The 23,822-nt window shown below is 37.7% G+C and overlaps 2 protein-coding genes across 11 annotated transcripts in view; both read left to right on the forward strand.

Annotated features, from left to right (window-relative positions):
• Positions 1-23,822, forward strand: part of LOC140666236 (uncharacterized) — a 91,139-nt gene that overhangs the window by 63,016 nt on the left and 4,301 nt on the right. Inside the window, exon 17 of the mRNA XM_072893192.1 lies at positions 1-23,822. This exon is cut by the window's right edge and continues 4,301 nt beyond it. Coding sequence (XP_072749293.1) covers positions 1-90 — 90 coding nt within the window. The 3' untranslated portion in view covers positions 91-23,822.
• Positions 15,786-23,822, forward strand: part of Unc-13 (unc-13) — a 104,426-nt gene continuing 96,389 nt past the window's right edge. For all 10 annotated transcript variants that reach the window (XM_072893172.1, XM_072893178.1, XM_072893179.1 and 7 more), the window contains exon 1: positions 15,786-15,920. The gene's annotated coding sequence lies outside the window, so the exon portion shown is untranslated. The remainder of the gene's footprint in view (positions 15,921-23,822) is intronic.

Genomic DNA, 23,822 nt, shown 5'->3' on the forward strand with positions numbered 1-23,822 from the left:
GTGAGTATTACAATTCTGTCAATTGCTCCGATAATTATATTGATGCGACGTGCGAGATTGCTGATTGTGACAGGTGAGTCTTATTTTTAGCACAATGCTCTGCTCTTAACTATATTATCAAAACAAGTGTGTTATTATAATGGCGAATAAATGTTTGCCATACGAAAATTCCCAAAAATGAAATTGTAAAAATGCGATTGTGTGTGTTGCTAAGAATTAAGAATACCCTGCTCTAATCCCTTAAAATCTCAATTGTCAACGATCACTGGTACAAAGCAAAGCTTGACTTCCTGCGTAAAATATTTTTTACAAATATTTGAAATGTAAAATGTAGTAACATAATTACCGATAAGTATTATGTACATAATATGTTATAAAAGAATTAATAAGATATTTTTTAATTAAGTTATTTTGAGTGCCATAAGTGTTAAATGGCACGAAAAAATTCTTTTCCATTATTGCCGTACATCTTTTTCTTGTTACTTTTATTTCTATGTAAATTCTAGACTGTATAAATTCAAACCGCCGACAATTACAATGGGAACAATCAATGTTCAAGCACATTTAAAGCTCGACGATCACAGTCCATATATTGGAACATGTATACATTTGTCATGTATATATTATACATAGAAATGTGTGTTGAATCTGTAGGCATGTTTATACGCATCGGTACACGTTCTGAATCCGATTAAATATTCATAAGACGTGGCGTAATATAGCCGATATTTACGTAGAAGCTTCTTTTTTTATTGCTCGTGTTACAGCATCCACTATGAAACTCGCAACAACTTCACGGTTTTAAAATTATTGGAAAGCGTTAAAAATTTATGGTCTCACGTGCAGCTGGATTTTCGTAATACTGTGTCTTTTTTTTGAGAGGCTGCTGATGCAGTTTGCGTCCTGTGCAGTTTCTTGCATTTTAAAAGTTTTATTTGCGCGAAAATTTGATTAGAATATATATATATATATATATATATGTATATAAAAGACACTTTATATAATAGTTTTGACGATTTAAACCGGCAATTTTAACTATATGGGAAAAAGAAAAATAGCTTCTGAAAATATTGACAAATATCATTGAAAGGGTGCGTCGATAGTTCGACCCTAAAGTGTTTACAGTTGTAAAAGGGGTCATGTGACTGCTATGGTTGCTCAAATATTTTTGGAATTTGATATATTTGGAGGGTGCATCAGAGTAGACCAAAGCTGATAAAATCTACAGTTTCATCGCGTTACTTCAAAAATTGCCTTCATCTTTTATATAGGGGGCTTTATTGAGTGAGTGTACTTGATATACCTATATCCGTTCTATATCTATCCTAAGAAGAAAACGCGGATATATTGTGAGACAATACGTGCGACAAAAAAGTGAGAAAATTGGAAATATAAAAATATTCAAGCTGAACGAGAGAGATGTTTGCAAATACATGTACGCTTAAAATTCAAGGCTCGCGTTTCAAATCTTTTTATATAAGCGTCATTTTTGTACCATCCTCTATTTGACAGCTATTTAAAATAATAGCACCTCGTTACAAGAAGGAAAACAATAAAATCAAACTTTAATATCGATTCTGAGGTAATATGGTTTTATAGCCAGTATTAAAATAATGACAAGCGCATCTTAGGAGAGACGCATCTGGCAAAGCGTTCCTAGAAAATCAGAGGCTTGTTTCGCTATCGCTAATTATGTCCCTTTCTTGACGAAATACATCAATCTTGCTGATTTGCCCTCGCAATTTGATCAAATACCCATTACGATAGATGCACATACGATATTGGGTTCGAGTTAACGGTAATTGCACGCGTAAATTCCATCAGAGACTGCATTCCAGTACAAGAGTTTATTCTGTCTCAGCGTTATAAGAGTTATCGTATCGATTTGTCGGGTCCACGTACAAAATAAATGTGACACAAACAGCAGGCTTGTGCTTATGTATACTCTCAATTTATGTAAACAAATGATATTATCACGAATTTGTCTTTTTTCCTGACAATCTGTTTGGCCGAGGACATGGGGTCTCGCGTCTTCAGCTTTTTTTTTTCCCTGCCGTAGATCGTCCACTGAAAAATGACGTGATTTTTTTCTGGCCATCGACCCGATGAGATACGTCCTTTTTTTTCCCCTCTTGTGCTTGCGAGACGTAAGAGTTGACGTTATCAATCAAGCTGGCGCCAGATCGCATCGCCCGCGGTGATTGTCGTGAATGCCTCGGTATCGGAACGGAAATCGACATTAGAAAAAGAGCATTGAAAGAACGACTACGCGTACTACGTACTGTATTTTCTTCGTATCGCACGACTGCTCCGAAATTAAACGAGCAGCCCGGGCTTCGTCGGTCATAAACACCTTGCAGCTTACGTGCTTCGCGAAGCTCGCTTAAGCTGCGACTTAAGGAGGAAAAGGAAAGAAAGCTCAAGGCGCCGTCGTTACTATCGGAAGCAATAGTTTCCACCAATATAAAGGAGAACGAGACATTTTACGACCAACCAATGTGCGATAAAGTCAGCGAATGAATACTTCGGTGACGAGGATCTTTTTTAGGAATTATACGCGAGGATTGAGGATAAATAATACTAGATTCGCTATTTTTTTTTTTTTTTTCTTGAAGGAATCCTTTTAAATTCTTAAATTTGCACGATAAATAAGCTTGCATATAATGAAGATAGAGTTTGTAGGTATATCATTTAAAAAGATTGATAGTGTCGCGGGTGTGATAAAAAACTTTATTTATATTTCATTATTGAAACTAATTTAAAAAAATATTGCAATATAAATTCTAGTTAATGAATCCAGTTAACAAATTGATGGAATCTGGGAGAAGGAAAGGATTTATCAGATACACCTCGGGCGACATTATATTGCATAATTTCAGCCCCTGGTTTTTATTACTACCCATCAAGAAGTCTATCGACCTAGAACCTAGAACGCCACCGTTGCTAGAACTATTACGTAAGCATCGGACAAAGACTGTGATTCTCAAGACAATCAATCGATCGAGCTAGAACTACTGATTAAACTCGCACAATTCTCATTTGTTTCGAAGTAATCGGCTGGACAAAATACATCGGCGAGCATGATGTGTTTCAAACTCCTAAATAGACCGGTCTCATGCTTATATAAATGATTTCTGAGACCGGAATGCCCCGATAGTTTCGAGATAGTACTTGAGTGTACCTAGAAATCGTTCGGCCAGAATTGTCTAATTGGAATTCTCCGATGTATCCCAGACTCTACGTTCCGTCGATCGCCGGCGAAATTATCGATCCGCATGAGGTTATTCTTGTTATTACCTTTCTTCACCCCTCAAAGTACTTGTATATGCAGGTTATCGAGAGCAAAACAGAATATAACCGCCTGTCCGATGGGAACGATAATAAAAGTGTCATCGCCGAAGGCTAGTAATGATTCCGGAGCGTCCGATGGTTTTGCAGAAATAGTAGTTCAGCGGACGGGATGGGAGACGAGATAGGTATCCGCATAAATCTCATTCCATCGACATCATAATGCTCTCGATATTCTCCCAGAGGAGCGACAAAATTCTACTTTCGCGATTGCAAACGAGGTCATCGAAAATTAAGATCGTCGCGATCTTATTTTCAGACCGGCTAATGAATCGGCGGTTTTACGATATCTCGTTCGAGGGGATAGAATCGGGTGACCTCGCGACCTCGTAATTTGTAATTTGTCGCGAGCTTACCTTGCATTTTCATACCCACGATCTTGATCGATACACATCCAATATTCTCTCTCGAAAGAACTTTTGGCAAATGTTTTGACCCACTTATTTAAGTGATCCGCGAATTTAAGATCTAGGCTAGTCATCCATGATTTAAATTAAAGCTTATAAATAATCAATTAATTCTTCACAAGAAAGATTTGTCGTAATTACCTGTTAGAAACAAAATTGCAAAGTGTGACTCTCCAGTAACCGGAAATTGCAAGCTGGATATTTCGATAATCGGCTTTCAGTCCCACGTGCCACTTTGACAGAAACAACCTACAGATAATAAGCTTTTATTTAATGTCTCGTACGATGTCCAAATCACGTATTACCCGAAAAAAGTGGGCCAAAGTGTCGGGTTTCTTTATTCATTTGCTTCGCGAATGGGACTCTCGCATGTCAAGAGCAATATGAAATTTAGCGACGCAACATTGTTCGTTTGCGAAAGAAGTCCTAAGAAAAACCCTTATCATAATTTACGGGGTCAAACGAAAATTATGACAGGCGGCTTGTTTCTCATACATTTAATTCCGGCTTAATTAATGATTTTCGTACAGAGCATGCGCCCGATTAATTCGATGCTACTACTATCGTAGGACTGCCGCATTTTTTTTTTTTCTTTCTTTCTCGCCGCATACAATATTTTCCATCATACGTTCGAGAAGTCGGCGCTATATTAATATTAATGAAATATTCTCGCGGAAATTAAAACAGCAATTACCGCGACGCAAACGTTCCTTGTCCCTCCATTTCTCTCTTTCTTTTGCGTTGCAAAGAAGAATAGTGTCAAACATAAATTTCTTGCTTTTCGCTTATCACCTCGACTTGTTATAAATGATATCGCGAACCCTTTGCCTCTTCCAGACTTCATTAATTATCATTAGACGTTCTGCTGCTTCCAACAGGCTATCGCGTGTTTCGAGACAAGTTCCTCGATCGAGAACAGGTGTTCGGGAACTCGTGTACGCGTTACTTGCTGGAGATTCTCCGATGGCGCCGGATTCTCGAACGCGCCCTGGAAGCGAACAAAATCCAAACAAGCGTGAATTCTAGGCGAACTCGAAAGTAAAAAGCGAGTTCCAGCTGACAAGGAACGTTCTTTGAAAGTAGGACAGCGACATTTACTCAAACAAACACACTGAAGCCTTGTGACTTGTCAAAAAGAATAGGACGAGAGACAGGTGATAGTTGCCTTTCACGTACACATGTCTCTTATTCAATCTCTCTTTATTCTGTTTCTTATATTGAGTTTCTGCGACTCTTATCTCCAAACTTTTCGTCAATATGTCTCCCTTATCCTCTCATCAATTTCATGCACTTTTAAGTGCTTTCCACTGTAGGAACTTTCTTGTTTCATCCTTCGAATTCTAATCCTTACGTGCAACAAAGTTTTCCGCTCCAAATAATCAAGCTGGAGTTGTGTCGAGCAGAGGGCCTTAGTCGCGTGCATAAAACGAATGTAATTCCAAATAACCGCGGATGTGAATTATCGAGTCGAGTATCTCCGAATGATTGAGCAAGCTTGTTGCGTTTTGACCTCTTGGCTATTTTCCAAGCACACGACTTACTAAGTAATTGAAAGGACGTCCGATCGATTACAACCGAAAACGTTGTGGATGTGGCGAACCGAGAGATGGACGAGACAGGTGTCGTATTCGTCAGAATACGGGAATACCTAACTTACAACTATCGTTTTACACATGAATGACACAGTTCTTTCTCTCTTTGTAATTTGAACAAACAACACCTGAAAGATCGTAATATTTTTAGCTGCATAGAAAAAAAGGAATTAAACTTATATTACATATTAATTAACGTCATTATTTTATATAAGGAATAACATATAATTTTCTGAGAAAAATTTGGTAATCTTCAAATTTCAACAATATTTTAATTTTACTTTAATATTACAAGTCATCATCTTTAAGAATATAATATTATTATGTTAATTTTATTGTAATAATTTTTTAATTTGAATATATGATATATAATTTAATTATCTAACATTTTTGTCTCTATTTATGAAAAAATTATTCTTGAATAACAAGAATATTTTTTTTCTTGGTAAGACACGATATTAAATTGCTTTGAACAAGTAATTTGTATTTATTTAACGCTATATAATTTCAAGAGATTTATGTAAATGTCAAGACTAAAAATATTCTCAAAACAAAAATAATCTTTTTTTATGTGGGTTTATTCGACACGCGGTAATTTTGAATGTCTCGTAATATCGCGCAATCGTTCGTCATCTTAGATAATTCGCGTTCTTTCGATTTCTTGGAAATTTTTTTTCAAGGATTGTTCGTAAACGACGAGAGTTGGATCGATTACCTCATCACAGAGATGTCGGTGAAGCTTCCCGCGAGATATGCTGTTTCTCACAGTACTGCTGGGTTTAACGTATTTTACGAGATCGAAGCAATACCTTCTACATCTGAGTAGTGTAAACGAGGGACTAAACTGTCAGTTACATTTATCCCGACATTTACCTCGTGTAAACGACCGAAGGAATTCGACGTCCTAGTTACTAACGAGGATTCGTGCTCTCAATTGAGTTACTAGTTAATTAAGATAAAGTGACTGAGGCGTCGTGTCACGTCGTCTTTATAATTAAGACGAAACAATCCTTGTTTCAATAACAGATGACAATTATAGATTCAAGTTTGATATATATTAACTCTTCGCCTCTTTATTATTCCGTCATAATTTCCATCCATTTGTCATTCTTGAAGATCACACAAGTGCAACTACTAATAATAAGCAAATCAAATTGCCGATAAGTTGTTCAACGCGATTGGAATAACATTTTTTTTTCATCATTTCTTATTCGAGTTTTTCGTTTGAGAAGAGTACGCACTCAACCTGACCTAATTGATAGTAAGCTGTTACTATTCAACGAAGTTCAACCACGCGATTGACATCTTTATTTTTACTTTTACTCCAATGTACGTGAAAGAGCCCTCTGTCTGTATCCGCCACGAGATATAGAATTGGAAACGAACTGCATTTAAATAAAGTAAATTTAGCATTCCGGGTCATACACACACACACACACACACATACACACAAAGCCAAGAAATAGGACGAAGAACGAAGAAAGGGAGTGGAAAAAAGATGCGTGCACGGTTCACGCTAGTGCTTTTAGAAAGTTTTGCTCGAAAATTGCGGAGAGCCAGAAAAATGACAGAGTTTACTTCGGCCTGCCCACTTAATTTTCAAGACAGTTAATTCCCTCTGGTTTTATAATTTATTCTTCGGCCATGTCGCGAGGCAGCCTCTCTCCGACATTTTTACATGCACCTTCCGGCAGTTTTGCCAGTCCGAAACTTACTCGTTCTCTTTTTCTTCTCCTTTTTGCACGCCCCATATTCCGTTTCTTCTGGCAAATCTCGAGCCGACTTTCTATCTCATAGTTGATATTCAAATTTGGTTTGCACCGGCGTCAGATGGAGACATCGGGATCTCTGTATTCGGGCTCTCGCTTAGCTATGCATTATATTTTCTGCTTTTATCGTCGAAAATTGTGATACGGACGCGAGGTAGCAATCGCCTATACGCTTTCGACGCGAATTATTCCTATTTTATCATTTATTCTCCGTGGGGAGCGTTCCAATGATGTAGTTTGAAAAGCAGCCAAATGGACCGCATAATAATCCGATCCCAGGAAATAAACGTTCTTCGTTCCTATCCAGCTAAACCGACGACAAGCCGATGACGTGAATACGATAAGGCGGAATCACAGATTCGGAATAAAAATGGATGATTGGACGTTGACAAGGGGTCGTCCGCACCGTGAAATAATTCTCTTTGACCACGATCGCAATTAATTACTCACCTTTCGTGAAACCGGACAATCATTTTGGATGCCCAAGTAACGGTCTCACAACAACAAGTGGCCATTGGCGTACTCTGAACTTTATAGCCCGGCTACCAGCTTCATCGATTACTTCGTCGGCGAGTAATTAATTAACTAACTATGACAAATCTGATTTGCATCTGCACGAGAACAAATTTCAAGACATTGCGTTTGCGTCTGCTACGTCTTGGAAAATATATAAAATTTTCCACGAACAGAAAGAAAAGGAAAGAGTTTAGATGAAAATATTATTTTTTAATTTCACGAGTAAACAAGTCCTCCCCCTCTCTGGATTCTAAGTCGCGTAGATTGCATGTTAAGTGTATCTCGCAAGAAAAATTGCAACCATATACCATCGAACTGTAAAACATAAACGAGTAACGTCATTTGTTATCTCACAGACTGAAAAATTAAACGCACGATGGTCCCTATGCAATCTCTTTTCGTCATAACGGTTCGAGAGATTATTTCTGAGCGGGCGTACAGCTACGGTAAATTATTTCATCACGACGGGGTAAAAATGTTCTTTACACGTGCGCGAGCTTCAATCTGGTTTTCTCGGTCGATCGATACTTACGAAGCAACCAACGGTTTATTTAAACTTGGACAAATTTAAATGTTTAATATATCGCGTGAGATTAGATTTAAATGTTCTACGGTTACATCGGTTGCATTGATTATGTGTCATCTATTTTTCTTAGCGCTTGACGCAAAATAAATCGCCGGACTAAGCGTCGATTTTAACTACTGGACGATATATATATATCCAGTCTAGCCTGTTTCGGGCGTATAATTACAGGAAGTTTGGAAGTTTACGAATCTGATGTATGAGTACGCTCGAACCAGTTAACTTTTTTTTTTCGCTAAAACAAATCCCTTATCTTTATTCTTTTCACGCCGCGGTGCATGACCTTTTCATAATTCTGGTAGGATTATAGTGCCTTACTTTTATTTCGCTGCGTTTTATTTTACGTCTTATTTAAGGGAGATGTTTATTTTTTTTTTCTTAAAGAGGAAATATCTTTTTATTTAAGTAAATACATATTTATTTTTACTTTTTGTATTATATACATGTTTTCCCTCTTTTATTTTTTATTTTTTAAAAGGTTACCCTACTTTAAGTACAGCCTAAAAAGAGGAGAAGAGGGAAAAGTAAAAATGCGATTTATTTAATATTTATTAGTGGTTTATTAGAATACATTTTAAGATTTTTGTATTTAAAATTTTATTAAAAAGCATATTAATATTTGCGAGAGATATAGCAATTTGCCTGAAACGTGTCTCTTCATGCATGAGAGATGATGTACATGATTCTGTTACTTTTTGGTCTTCCTGAGACAGAAAAAATATATTTTTTTTTTTATTAATCATATTATACTTTTTTTTTGGTCTGGCGCAGATCTGTTTCATTTTTTGAAAACTGATAGAAAGAAAGTTGGATTTTTTTTCATAACTTTTTACAAATACAAAGATTTTTATATTTTTTAAAAATGTTACCAGCAAACTTGTCCGTCAAACCAAAACTATCATTTTTTCTGAATGTATTTTTAGACTTTGAAAATCCATCAATTCCACTCTGAGGTATTATATATATTGTATCATTTTGAAGAACATAGTTTCGAAAAAAACAAGTTTAAAGTTTGACAAGTTGTTTTTTTTCAATGTGTGATATTATGATTATTTTTGCTCTTACCTTTTTCATAATAATTTTAAGACTTCAAACTATGTTTATAGGAGCAAAAAAAGTTTTAATTTTTTCAAAATTTCAAAGTAAAATATTCCTCAATACTGAATATGATAATAATCATTGCAATAAAGCGCATAGTTATGTAGAGATTATAGCATCTAAACATTTGTTATGGCACATGTTATCGCATGACTTTAATTTACAAGAAACGCGCCGTTAAATCACTCTTGTAACAAGGTTTATCGTGACGCGGTTTATAAACGAGACTAGTACAATCATTTAATTTCGGTAACGATCTGTGAAGACACATATGTATAACCATAGAATCGTTTAACGAGCTTCCATTGTGTTAGTTGCTAACTATTTTGAATGGCCAGATTAACATATCGTCTTGATGACATTCATGTTGTTTCAACTATTGTCTGGTTAGAACTTCAAGCAAAAGTTATGAAGAAGCTTGTTTCTTTTAGTTATTAAAAACTTGTATCGGATTGCAAAAACTTTTCTCGCGTGCAATTTAATGAAAGCAAGCGACGATAAATGTAAGAAAAAATACGGATGTAAGAAAAACTTTGCACTTTTTATCAATACGCAAAGTCAGTTGCTTGCGTTCTTAATGCACTTCAAGAAAAGATTGAGATAACGAAGAGTCTAACTGTATTTTTGTCCATTGTTGCATTATGTATTCTGACATTGTACGATACAACTGTATCTTTTATCGTGTTTTTTTAAATATTATTTTAGAAATAATCCGCAATGTCTATCGTATGTCGAAAAAGAAAATAATTCTTGTTCGTTAGATTTTCTTCTATTGACTTTCATTACGAGATAATGTAATTACGATATACACGGACTAGAAGACCGTGACAAGAATGAATTGAATCGATAAAAGAATTTCTTCATTTTTTATTGTTTTACTTTAATAGATTAAAAAGGAATTATCTTGTTTATTCAACAAGTATAAACGTTGGATTAAGAAACTACGCACAAATTAAATATTATAAATCTGTATATTTAATATAAATCAGATTTTAGGTAAAAGTAGATTTTTTAACAATTTTGCTAATGTAATTTTTCTCACATAATCTCTTAAAGCCGAAAAAAAATAATTACATAAAATAGATATACCGGTATAATATATGTGTGTTTATGTACTTTTCTATCGTCGTGTAATATAAGAGGATTATTTTTCACATTAAAATAGCGGGGTATAAGATCTCGGCATACATTATATATCCATCACCCTGTTGTTGCGATATAAATTATTTACACAAGTGCAAATCTCTCTCTCTTTCTCTTTCTCGCTCGTATATTTTCCATTCCCGCCATTCACGACCTGGACCAGGTTTTTATTCTCAGCTGTGCGTCGCGCGCGCCCAACGCCTCCTCGATAAAGCGCATATATGTACTTTATGCTATACCGACGCTCTCGGCCCAACCCGCCATTTTCTCCGGACTCAACCTTAGGGGTTAGCCACGATGGTTAACGACGAAGAACCGGTCGCTCCGTCTCTTTCTGCCTCTCGGTCTCCCTCTCCGTTTCTCCGCCTTGGACCCTCTTCCACCCTCTCCTCCTGCCCGTCTCGCGCTTTCTCTCTCTTCCACCATTCCAACCCCATTCCTCCTCCCCTCCCGGAAAATCAATATGAAGTAGCGTTGGTATACGATGTGGTGGCTGCTACCGCGTGCCGTCCTCCTCTCTCTCTCTCTCTCTCTCTCTCTCTCTCTCTCTCTCTCTCTGTTTACCACAGCTTTACCTCTCCTCCTTCCTTTACCCGTTCTTTCCCTGTTCTTTTCTTCTTCTTCTTCCTCGAACCGTTCGGTTCTCCAGCGTCTGGTTCCTTCGCTCGGCGCACCTAACATCTCCATCGTCAAAGCCACCTGGATCTCTCCAGGGGCGCCCGAGCTTCGACGGCAACCTCCGGCCTTGCCGGCGGGCGGCGACAGATCGGTCACCGAGTCACCAGGATTCGTTCGCGCGAAACTGGCTCGTAGGTCAACATCCACCATTCCGCCGCCACTGGTTGAATACCGCCGCGTGCTGGCAGCGCCGTGCGTGTCATCGTACTCGGCGCTTCCCTCTCGCTCTCGCATGCGGGGAAAATGATTTCTCAGAGATCTTTCCCGGTCGATTTGGATGAGGAAGAAAATATATGAAAAGGAGAGACAAGTTGGCGCGAGAGGTCGCAGAGAGCCAGAGACCCTTCTTCGTCGGCGCGTTCGCCTCGTATAATTCGATCTTATCTCTCGGACAAACCGCCGGGCGAATGTAATGTACGCAATTTCGCGCACCCGTCTCGATCGATATATCGTCGTCGGGGCACGCTAACGACGCAATGCATCGTGATCTGGTTTTGATAACGTTCGCCCTGTACGCGGTCTCTTTTTCGTTTTACGTTGGACGATGCGAGAAAGAAGTTTCTTGGCACTCACTACACGCAATACTTGTTTATCATACGAGATATACGTGGCGGTATCATGAAAATTCTACAAGCTCGAATGCATCGCTGCTTTAGCATTCTTGATATTATATCGCAAATATCCTAGATTCTTCATAAATACAGAGCGGCGCTTTTACAAGAAATTGTATTTAAAAATACAAGCAACGACCGCAAAACATATGCAGCGTAATCCAAAGGGATAATCGCGTATTATAAATTTTAATCCGGACGGAGAAAAGCAAAGAAATATATATATATATATATGTATCAGTTAATCTTTCTTCTTGGAAAAAAAAAAAAAAAAAAAAGAAAAAAAAAATTCCTTTATTATAAACGGCATGACATTTCGTCGCACGTGGTACATTTATCACATTAGGAATAACATCAGCATATACCACGGAAGGATAGTGAAACAAAAAGAGGGAAAAGTTTTAACGTCCGTAAAAAGAAAATCCTTTCTACTCCGGGCCTTATGCGGGAAAAACACGGCACTGCGTCATGCGCGGTAGCGTCTCGGCCGGCAGGGGTGGTGGTTCGTGCGCCCTGGGGGTTGATCGGCGTCGGTAGTTTGGAGAGTACGGGGCGCGGGGCGGGTGGGTTTGGCCAGGTAGCCGTGGCGAGAGGGTCGGCGGGGCGTCCTCGCGGGTGGAGACGAGTTACGGTGGCGAGGCGACGCGAGAGGTCGGACACGCTAGGTTAGTAGCGGAGGTACACGTTGTACCAGCCGGCAGTAGCGAGTGCCGTGCTTAACACGGCCTACCCGCTGCGCGCGTAGACCGTAAAAGGCGGCCGCCCCTCGTCGATCCGCTTCTACTCGCGTCACGTCGCCTTCTGTGTTTTCGCCACTCGTCGTCTTTCGCGTGTGTGTTTTCGCCTCCTTCGTATTTTTTTTTTCTTCTTCTTCCCTCCGGAAATATATACATATACATATATATATATATATATATATATATATACACGGCGCGAGAGACGCGCGCGCCCCGGCTGTGAGGAACCGAGTGAGTGGATAATGGTAGCGAGGAAGTGCCGGCGTCGTCGCCGTCGTCGAGTGGCGTCCCGCCGTCGCCGGCAGCCCGAGCGACGCTGCTACTCGCGTGAACGACGACAGCCCGGCGGCGAAGGAGGCGCGGAGTGAACGGCCTCGACGACTCCTCCGTTCTGGACGAGTGGACGCCCCGGCGGTGTTCGGGATTTTGTTTTGAGAGACGAGGGCAGTAAAGGAATAGAAAGAGAGGGAGAGAAGAGAGCTCTCTCCTCTGTGCGCGCGTGAACCCGACGACGATGCGTCGTCGTCGTCTTCGTCGGCGGTGCGTGCGCGCGCGCGCGGACGTGCGTCGGGAGGGAAAAAGGGCTTTTCGCACTGCGGGGGTAGCGTGCGCTGATCGAAGGGCCCCGGAGTGAACGGCGTGATTGCACGCGGCGCTGTGTGTTGTTTCGCGTGAGGTTGTTCGAAACCGCAAACAAACGCTCGTTTTCTTTTTTTTGTTTTGTTTTTTTTTTTTTTCGGCAACGTTTCACGCAGACAGGCGTGAAGAAAAACGTCGTGGACATTCGTGAGTGGCCGAACGATACGTGAGCGCATTCTTTTTCTCGGGCATTTTGCTTCGAGTTATAAAAAAAGGGAGAAGAAATTGATCGCTTGATTGATAAATAATTAAAGTTGGGAGACTCTGAAATTGATATATTTTTGTAAATGAAATTTTTAAGGAAAAAAGAGAGGACAATATTATCAATTAGCCGTGCACTTTTTTATGCAATATAAATTTGACCAGTCCCACGTTTAATATTTATATCTATATATATGATTTGATCTTGATTCTTTTAATTAAAAATTTTGCATAACTAGTTTGAAATTTCGATCAAAATGGAAAAACGATAAAAGCGTATTTTTTATTCTATCGAAAAAATATTAGTCGATTATACCGGCTGGGATCGATACGTTAAGCAAACAGATGATAGGCTTCCCGGATTCGCATAGTTTGCGCAAAATAAAGCCGAGCAGGCAATTTCGGTGTGCCACGAGATCCCCTTTTATAACGGACTCGTACTTTTACGAACTACACATCTCTTATAGTCAAAACCCTCTGACTAGTTTTCCAATCAAATGTAATAAAATTCCACGGCTTTGCGCTACGGAAATTGATATCGCGAATGAGCCGATTGTAATTGTAAAAAAAAAAAAAAAAAAAAAAAAGAAGAAGAAGAAAATGATTTATGTCTTTCCTCTGTGAATGGAAAGTTTCCAGAGTCTCGATAAAAAAATTCAAATCATTTGATGGAGCAATTTTATTATTAACAAGTGTACGTCTGTAAAATCGCACAAAGTTTCATAGAGACAATTCTGATAATGGCATAAACGGTATATAACATAGTACTTGGACAAATTTTCATAATCAATACACGTATTGTTTAATTCATAATTGCAGTATTTATTTTATCTGAGCAAGTTGTGATATATTTTTTCTAACAATAAGATAGGATTATCTTTAGACACAGATATATGGCTGTCAATGAATCTTTCATAGAGAATCTATGGCCGGATAAGGTAGTAATATAAAACGTTTGCTTTTATTGGCAAAGTATAACGAGAAACAAGAATGTTAATCTTAGCTAAATAAGAAGTACCAACCGCTAGCGTTTTTACAGTCGCGCTGCGACTGGCAGTTAATTACTTCAGACTTGACATAACAATTATGAGGAGGCCGCTGAGAGAAAAAAACAAATGAGAAATTAGTTATTTATTTCGTGGAACTTAATTTTCCGGTTCAAGGAACTGTTATTTCTCCTCCTCGCTAGAAGCCTGTTTGTAATAACATAAACTATCGGGTTACAAGAGCGAACTTTGCTGTAAGTCTCTTTCAGAATGGAAAACGAAATGCAAATTTGCTAATCCAGTAATTTTCACGATCGGAGTAATAAAATAATTCTTGGAACTTTCTTGATTACGCGACATTCAATGCTTTCCCATCGTAACGAAAGTCACGGATCCCTGATGATGAAGTTGCACGCGAAATGTTCCCTATAGATTTCTCAGAGGAAAGCAAACTTGTAAGCTTTGGAAATATTGAATCACCCTATACATTCGTATATTTGCGGTTACACCTGCCCGTGGTAAATATGTATATATTGTATTAAAAAATCTACATGAAAGAAAAATGCAGAATATTACGAAATCAAATCTCGAAAGCCTATCGATCTTTATTATTTTTCCGTTCGATCGCAGCAACCTTTTTTTCTTAAAATTATCTTAGCGATGCCGAGAGATGCGCGTACGTGTCGATTGCTGGGTAAACGACGAGACCGTTTGTTTATTTCCGGCGAATTACGAGCATCATGTGTGTGTGCGTGTTGTGTTTTCAGTGCAATCACGATTTCTGAAAACTCCTCTCCGATGCGAAAGAAAAACCTGCGTGAGAATAATCGTAACACGCGAGTAACGAGAGGAAATTAAGTTTAGGAGTGCTCTAAAATCTCAGTGTTGTTTCATCAGTGTCTCAGCAAGAAAGGAAGTCTGGCGAAACTGGAGGAAAGAATTCTCAATTGGATATACGGGCTCCAGCGTCATAAATGAGTGATATCTGGTGACATATCGGGTGGAGGGGATAAAATTGGGCGCGCGAAAACACTCGCTCGATCAATTATAAACTGGTCTATGTTGATTTAACGTGATAACATCATCACCAATAATAATCCTACTAATAATAATTCTCTTCTAAATAGATATTAATAATATATTATATAATTTGTGTGTGGAATGTCTGATTACAATTTACCGTTTGTTCGAAATTTGAGAGAGATATATCACCGTATAAAAGAATCTATAATTATATGTATGTATACGTGTATTTGTATACATGTATGTCGTTGACGAGATAATGATGTAGTAGAGCAGTGTGAAAAGAGAGAGAAGAAAGGTGACACTTAACGACCAAACGAAAGTTGTCAATTACTATTTAATCGTCGTGTTAAAGTTTCCACGTTCAATTATTATAAATGTTAAAGTTGGTTCGTCTGTTAGTTCCCTGTTAAATCTACCTCTCTTGATTATATCGACAATGAAAGCTCGGAAAACGGCCTATAAACAGTATCTGTGCATAGAACGTCACACGCAATCTGAAATCTCGACAATGATTGTACCTGGTTTGATAAGGTATTAAAATCCCCTTCTTCGAAAAACAAGAGTGCCGTGTATCTCGTTTCAAAAGGTAAGAGAAGACTTTATTTTTCAACTTGTCCGAACAGTTTCCATGGTGATAATTTTATATTCTCGACATTTTGCCAAAATAAAGTCAAATTATATTTTCTCAGGACGTCAGGAATAATTATTGCATTTTATTCAACCTGCTTGCAATAATTATTAGTCGCGATGTTTAATAATAAATATATACATATATATAAATATGTATTTGAGAAAACAAATTTCTTTTTTCCTTAGTCGAAATAACCGGTGACATTTGACATATTTGACATAATTTGTCGGAAAACCCCTGTAAAACTTGGCATCACAATTGCAAGAGAGAATATACATACGTAACGCTTTTGAGTACGCGACGTGACGCGCCTCTTGATCCCGAGTCGTGACTTTTATTTGCCTGCGTACACCCCCCGATATATGTTATGCGGTGTCACATATATCCGCCATTCTCTCCTGGCTGTCACAAAACCGGAGAACAGAACAAAGCAAGGTGCATCGCTGCCGATTATTGCCACGCGCCTGTACAATAGGTTTTCACAATGAAGCTCCGTACATTTGTCGTTGTCATGTTCGCCTACGTAACGTCTGCGAACAAGAATAACATTTACCGCAATGTATCTATTGTTTTAAGAAAAATTGCAGGAGGAGAAAGAGAGTGAATGTACAATAAATGAATCGCGTGTACTTTGTTATCGTCGCGCTGGTTCCTCGCGGTGCAAATTAATATTCGGTCAAATTACGCATTGAAAGTTAATTATCAATTACGGACTAATTTAATTTATCTGCATCTCTTTCTTAATCAAGTACTAATTGAAGCGCTAATTACCCCTTTGAAGTTTTATTTATATTATATTTCAATCGCCCTCTTCTTTTTTTCTTTTCAATGGGTAGCGGGCGGGAGGGAGAATTTTCGAAAGAACCTCCCTGGTGTAGGATTTTCACCCACTAAAACCTCTTCTTTTTCCCGGCGCTGGAGAAAAACTCCGGGGACCGCGCGAGCATTACTTCCTGGGTGTATCTCAATCACTAGCGCAAATGGTGATATTCGTTCGGAAAACTCGTGTCGAGAATAATCTCGTACTCGGTTACGTGACGTGATAACAAAAAAGGCTACTGTTGATCCTGCTAGATTCGAATCTTCTAATAAGTCTTCATCTAAACGCATCGCCTTTCTTCGCGGGGAAAAAAAAGTCTTATCATTTTCTCAAATTTAAAGACGACGATTAAGAGAATACGACGCGACTCGTAAACTGTTGCAATTTGTTAGCGAAGTATCACCGCTATTAGACGCGAAATGCTCGCTGGATGCTCGCTTTTTGCTCCTTCCTCTTCCGATCGTTTCCTTTTATCACCGTCCACCCGGTTCTTCCGCACCGTTGATCTCAATTACGTATCAGTCGGTTTGGTCGAACAGTAGTCCTCTCCGTTACACGATGATCGTTCTGCGGTCGTTTCCATTGAATGCCTACGACGAAGGTGGAACGGAATAGCACTTAATAAGACAGTTGGGTCCCCCGATCGACTTTATTGAATGTTCGTGGAAAAGAGGCGGATTCTCCTAGATGTAGTTAGCGTAATATGCAAATCAACCGAGAATGTCTGGTTTTCTAAAACGAGAAATTGTATTAAAGGAAGGACATTCTATTATTCTGTATCATCATTGAATCGAGATGACATATTTGAAATTTATCGAAATAGTATTTGGGGGTTTTAAAGCAATCCTGATATATCGCTCTGGTTATTTCGCCGGACATTTTTCTTGTAACATATTCTCTTTCCAGCACATCTTTTCGATTGATGACCGAAATCATCCTAATGTAAATTTTTAAACGATAACGAGATGTTTATTTAAATCTTGTAAAAAAATTCCCAAGTCTTGGAAGATACTTTTGTTCAAAATTCCAGAGAATATTTTAAAGATTCTTTGATGCAGCAGTTTTCTAAAGTAAATTTTTTATTGTCCATGTTTTCGGAACACTTTTCACTCATATGAAATAATAAATACAAAACGACTTAAGTTTCAAGCGTTCAGACTTACAAATGTATCGAGAAGAAACTAAATAACTTTAAGATAAAAATTTTCATAATACAGTTTTATTTTGTATAATTACCTAACAATTAAAATAAAAAAAAAAAAAAAAAATGTGTGTGCATATTCAATATTTTGTTAAGACGTTGAATATAAACAGAGATAGATATGTGTATATTTATAATTTACAGTATAAGAGTAATAAAATTATTAAAGAGAGAACTTTTAAAAAAATTCTCTGAATTTTAATAAAATTTCATGAAAATTCCCTGATTTCTTTAGGTATAAAAAATTCTCTGAAAATTCCACATTTTCCATGTTTTCTTAGAGAGTATATACTCTGGCATTTGTTTAAAGACAGTTGACGCGTAAGGTTAACAATGTCAAACCATTTGAGAAACTATTTCATCGTTAATAATTGTGTTTAATATTAAAAAGAAACGTGAGAAAAACACGTGTCGCGATTGTTGTTGGTATACTTTTGGATTTATCAATGTAATGGCAAAGCTTAGCTGCGCGTGTCTCAAGGCTTGTTGTGTTGGCTTTAATGTGTTTCGATTCGCGCTTAGTGTTTTATGCAAATCCTAGGACACGGGTAACAAAGTAATGATACGACGCGTGATATCGTGACAGGTCGTGATAAGTAATATGCAAATGAGCAGCTTTGCTGGTGAGTCTTGTGTTATTTTCGGCGTATTAAAAATGCAGCGATGTACCAAGCATCCCATTGTTTTCACATCAATTAAACGGCAATTAAAATACAACAGCCTTTCTCCACGTATTATGATAGTTAAACGCTCGATTCGTATCTATTAGTGCGTAACAAACGGGCCGGCAACAAATCGACGTAATTTCAACGGGGCGGCTAATTACATCGCGGTTGATGCCGATCGATGTACAAAGCCGAACGATTCCTCCCCCAGTCGTCGAGATATTTTTCTATGCAAATCACATCATGCGCGAACAATTGTGCGAGAATCAAGATACGCGCTTGCGTTCACGTTTATCGATCAAGACATGACAATGTGAAGGGAGCGTAGGCGTTACCGTCATGAAAATTGAATTACAAACTTTGCGCGACGCGTTAACGTTGCCCCTCTATAAGAGCCATGCATTCGACGACAATATTACAGATAAATGGTCAGTCGTGACAGTCGACCATGTGTCCAGCAACCGTTAAATCTTTTATAAAGACCTGTGGGCAATCCCAATTTTGAACATTCCAAAATCGAATCTCACCCGGCACTGCCATACCCCCCCCCCCCACCCCTTCCCCTCCCTGACCTCGTGCTTTAAATATTTGCAATCGATGCCAAGGGTTCAAGAGTCGTTGACTCCTCCTCTACTGCTCTCTTTTCTCCATCTCTCCCGTTCTCTTCCGTTCGTCAATACGTCTGTCCATCTCGCCCCCTCTTTCTATCGTCCGTCCCTTCTCTCTCGGCGACCCTCTATTTTCTCACTCGTCTTTCTCTCTCCCTTCCTCGACTCTCTTATCGACTCTTCTTGTAGCCGCCGATCTTTCTCGCACTCTCTATCGTTCGTGTTCGATCATCTTGCTTTATATCCTTTTCGCGCGGCCTCCCTCCTGTTCTCTCTCGTCGATTGCTCGACCCTACTACTCGACTTCGGAAAAGCTGTCCCTCTCCCCTAACGTCAAGGCCGACTTATTTCGAACTCGAGATGTGTGCAACGATATCGTAGTTCGCTCCCCAGGAAACTTGCTACCGAGAGACTGCAAACTTTTCGCGCAATAAATATACGTATTTGAGAGGGCCAGAAGAATTCTTTCGACAGATATTGTGAACTCACAAAGTTACAAGAGACTCGCGGTTATTTTCGTGAAAATGTAGTATGCACATGAGAATGATTCGAGGAGAATCAGTAGAGAGAAATTTAATTTATGTAGATACAACGGTATCTCGGGTATTGATTTATTTTATTGGAAAAAGGTTACTTGCAAATGATGTCGTTAAATCGAGATAATTATCGCAGAAAACGATATATAAATAATGAAATAGCGGTTCAATCTTTTTTGCATGTAAAGTGGTTTTTGCAGCGATAATGGCAATGACGATGATATGTCATTATATCTGCCTGGAACATATTTTACCGCAGAAATATTTGAACTTACGAAGAAATAATTCATTTTCAGGTGAAGAACTCTTTTTTGTCTCTCAAACTTTTCCGTTCTGTCGTTTATATCGTTTCTTAAATCGCTTTCCACAGTTTTCCAATTTTAAATAATTATACTTGGTTGTAAAAATTTCTTATTGCCGCGTTCTACTTTCGTTGATGCTATATTTTCCCGAAACCGAAGATGTGTAAGACGTTTTCTTGCGGAATAACCGTGTTCGCGTTTCAAATTTGATCGTTATTTTTACGACTTGGTGAGAACCGCTAGAGGTTGTCAGTGGTTGTGACAGTCGTGTCCTATTTCCTTCGTCTATCTCTATTATATTTCTACTATTTCGCTAGTTTCTCCAAGGATAAGCTCTCTGTGTATTTCTATAATTGCCCCTCCCGGTATATTTTCGTCGCGAAATAATCCGGTTGTCAGTGGCGACCCTTTATCTCGCGTTGTGAGCTTAAAGATTTCTCTATTTAGGACACGCGGATCATGTCGGCATTGAATCATCTGAATTTTATCTTACACTATCATGCAATGTTATTTAATTTTATAAAAACGGCATACACGAGTTGTGTAATCACACATCGATGTAATTACAGGAAGAAATTAGTATCAAATTAAAATTTATATATATATATATACTTTAGTTTTAGTTAATGCAATCACTATTTCGTATAATTATAAATATATAATTTCCCTTGAAAAATTTGATAATTTCAGCAATATATTATAATTTTATTTTAATATTATAATACTCGGAACAAGAATATAACGTTATATTATTATCTTATCTTAATTTTATTATAATACATTTTTAGCTTGAATATATATTATTGTCTATCCAATATTCTTTTTCTTTACTTATGAAAATTATTCTTGAATAAAAAGAATATACTTTTTCTTGGTAAAACTGTAATTTATTAAATGTCTTCGAACAAGCAATTTGTATTCATAACGCTTTATAATGTCGTTTCAAGATTTACATGTGTGTGTTCTGTGGAAAAACGAAAATACGGAAGAAAACATTATTCTTGTTTTGAGAAATCTTTATTCTCGACACGTATATCTTTATTCTTGAAATGAGATTATGTAGCGTTATACGAAATTGCTTTTTCAAAAACATTTAATGCAGTTTTACCAAGAAAAATATTCTAATAGAGAAAAAAAAAATGTTGCATAGACAAATAGTATATATTCAAACTAAAAAATTATTATAATAAAATTGAGATAATAATATATGTATATGGTTATATGTATCTTTTGTTGCTTATATATGAAACAACGGTCGTCTTTTAACTGAAATATCAAAGTACTAATTAAATATTAATTTTTCTTCTGTGTAGAAACTTAATGTCAGGTAAATCTTAATTATAAAAAAAAAAAAAAAAAGAGAGAGCTGTGTCACACGTGTTTTGCTATTTGCATAGAAATCGATGAAACGTGAAAAATTCAATTTGCAGAAATCTATGTGATATTGCGATTGTCAGGTTGTAACATTTCCCCAGCAATATTTCACAAATCCAGACCCTGTTCCGACTAAGTCACTAAGGATTTAGTAACGGGCTGCCTTCAAAAGCGAGTATTTCCGTTTAATCCGTGTGTCAGCGTTAATTGTAACTGGCATTTCCTTAATCTCCATGTCGAGGGACACTACTGTACGCAGCCCGCATTTTACCTCTCAATTTATACATTTGTAAAATCCCGCATGAACTTCGATCTGCATCGCCGTCACTAACTGTTATTTTTTCATGAAAATGTTTCATACATTCGTACATTTTCAATGCTTGGTTGCAACAATACGTCACTGCAAAATCAATACCTTTCTGTTTACCGCTCGTTATTTATCTTTTGCATTTTTCCTGCGCCGTAACTTTGTTGAATGCAAATCCCATATATAGATATCGAATTCATATCGCTTTGCAGCTACCGTCGTTAATCCGAACGATTCTGTTATCGCAGTTTTATTGCTGTCAACAAACGGGATTAGGTATTATTCCGCATGGGAATTTTACAGCCATCGCAATGGCCGCGATAGACCATTTGGTAAATTGTTCAATCTTTAGCGACTTTTCTACGACTCGAAACCATCTTCGTCGACCTAAGCTCACGTTTTGACATCGTATATCTCTCGAAGCTGCTGACGCCTTCGGAGTCATGAATTTCGGGAATCAACTCGTTATCTCGTATCATAACTTCTTGTACTGGCTTACTATAATAACGATAAATTGCTACTCGTGTTTATTTTCTTTTTCTGAAATACCGTAATAAAGTTTTTGCTGAGCTCTTTCAATACATAATATAAAATCAATATAAAATCGATCAATTATCTTTGTATAATATAATTTATCAAAGTTTGATAGATTAATGATGTAGCAATCGATGAGTCGGTGCAGATGATATAGAAGATATTGACGAGATTTCAATATACGTCGTGCCGGAATAAACGCATCAGTCGTCGAGTTCATAACAGAAATATCCTGCCATTTGAAGAGTTTTCATTGATTTTATATTCAGCCACGAGGTTGCATTCGCTATTGTGAAAAGAGGGAATTTATTGCGCATTACGCGGGCCTCAAAATCGAATGGGTTTTTCAAATTTATGAAATTACCTAGAAATTTACAATTACGCGAATTCACCACAATGGCTGCAAAAATGAAATATTCCCGTGATTATACATTTGTTCGAATTTGGATTTTATTAATCTATCTCTCATGTATTTTTACTAGAAAGAAAAGCTTTATATTTTTATTATTATTCTTTATTTTCTTTTATGTTATTATTTTATTATTCTTTTTAGCCAACGACCGCAAACGATTACAATTTCGACGTGTTCAATTTTCGACGCCATAAATACGTAAAATGCGCTGTCAGAAATATAAAAATACTTTGGAGATAGGGCTTATTAATTTATTACAATACATTCTGCGATTCGACGCGACAGCGGCCAGTATCGTTTTATACAATTCATCCTTTAAATCCCATTATCCGAGAGAGAATGTAATTGAGCACAGACATCTTGTATTTGGTATTTTGTACCCTCGTCTTTAAAGCACTAGTCTGTATGTCCTTTCATTGTTTTTCGTCGAGATAATGAAATATATATATATATATGAAAATAACTCGGAAGATCAAAAGGTTTCGGTACTCCTATGTGAGAGCACCGCAGATTGCATTGTTGAATTGCCATTTCTCTCTCCGTCCACTCCTGTCTTTTTCCATGGCGTTGCATCCTACGATGCTACGCGTGCACTTCAACCGATTTCATACAAAAGGACGATCGGCTTGGAGTAATGTAATCTGCTCTCTCGAGGAGACGAGATTCGAAACGGGACGGAAAGAGGATACACGCCGGTGAAAGCGATACAACTTGCATCATCATGCCGGAACAAAAGTGCATTCTGTTATCCCGAGCCCGCTAGCGTTCCTATTGGTAGGATTCTATTAGTGCGAGAACTTCGCTTTTCAATTACCTTTAACGTTATTAGAAGATCTTAGAGAGGCATCGAGCTGAATCATTAAATAACTGACGCGCTACGAAAATGGTTGCGTGATGATTGCAATGATTTTATTTTACGAAAAAATTTAGAGTGAGAAAAATAATATTACGTCGCTCGAGAGAAAAATAATAAGGTACATTGACGCCATCTGAATCAAATTTTATCCGAATAATACATTATATATGAAAATAAATGGCTTTTCTCACATTTTTGCTTTTAAAAGTAATTTTTTTAAAAACTTGCGAAGAGATTTTCAT

The sequence above is a fragment of the Anoplolepis gracilipes genome, chromosome 5, assembly GCF_047496725.1.
Source record: "Anoplolepis gracilipes chromosome 5, ASM4749672v1, whole genome shotgun sequence".
Classification (NCBI taxonomy): Eukaryota; Metazoa; Arthropoda; class Insecta; order Hymenoptera; family Formicidae; genus Anoplolepis; species Anoplolepis gracilipes.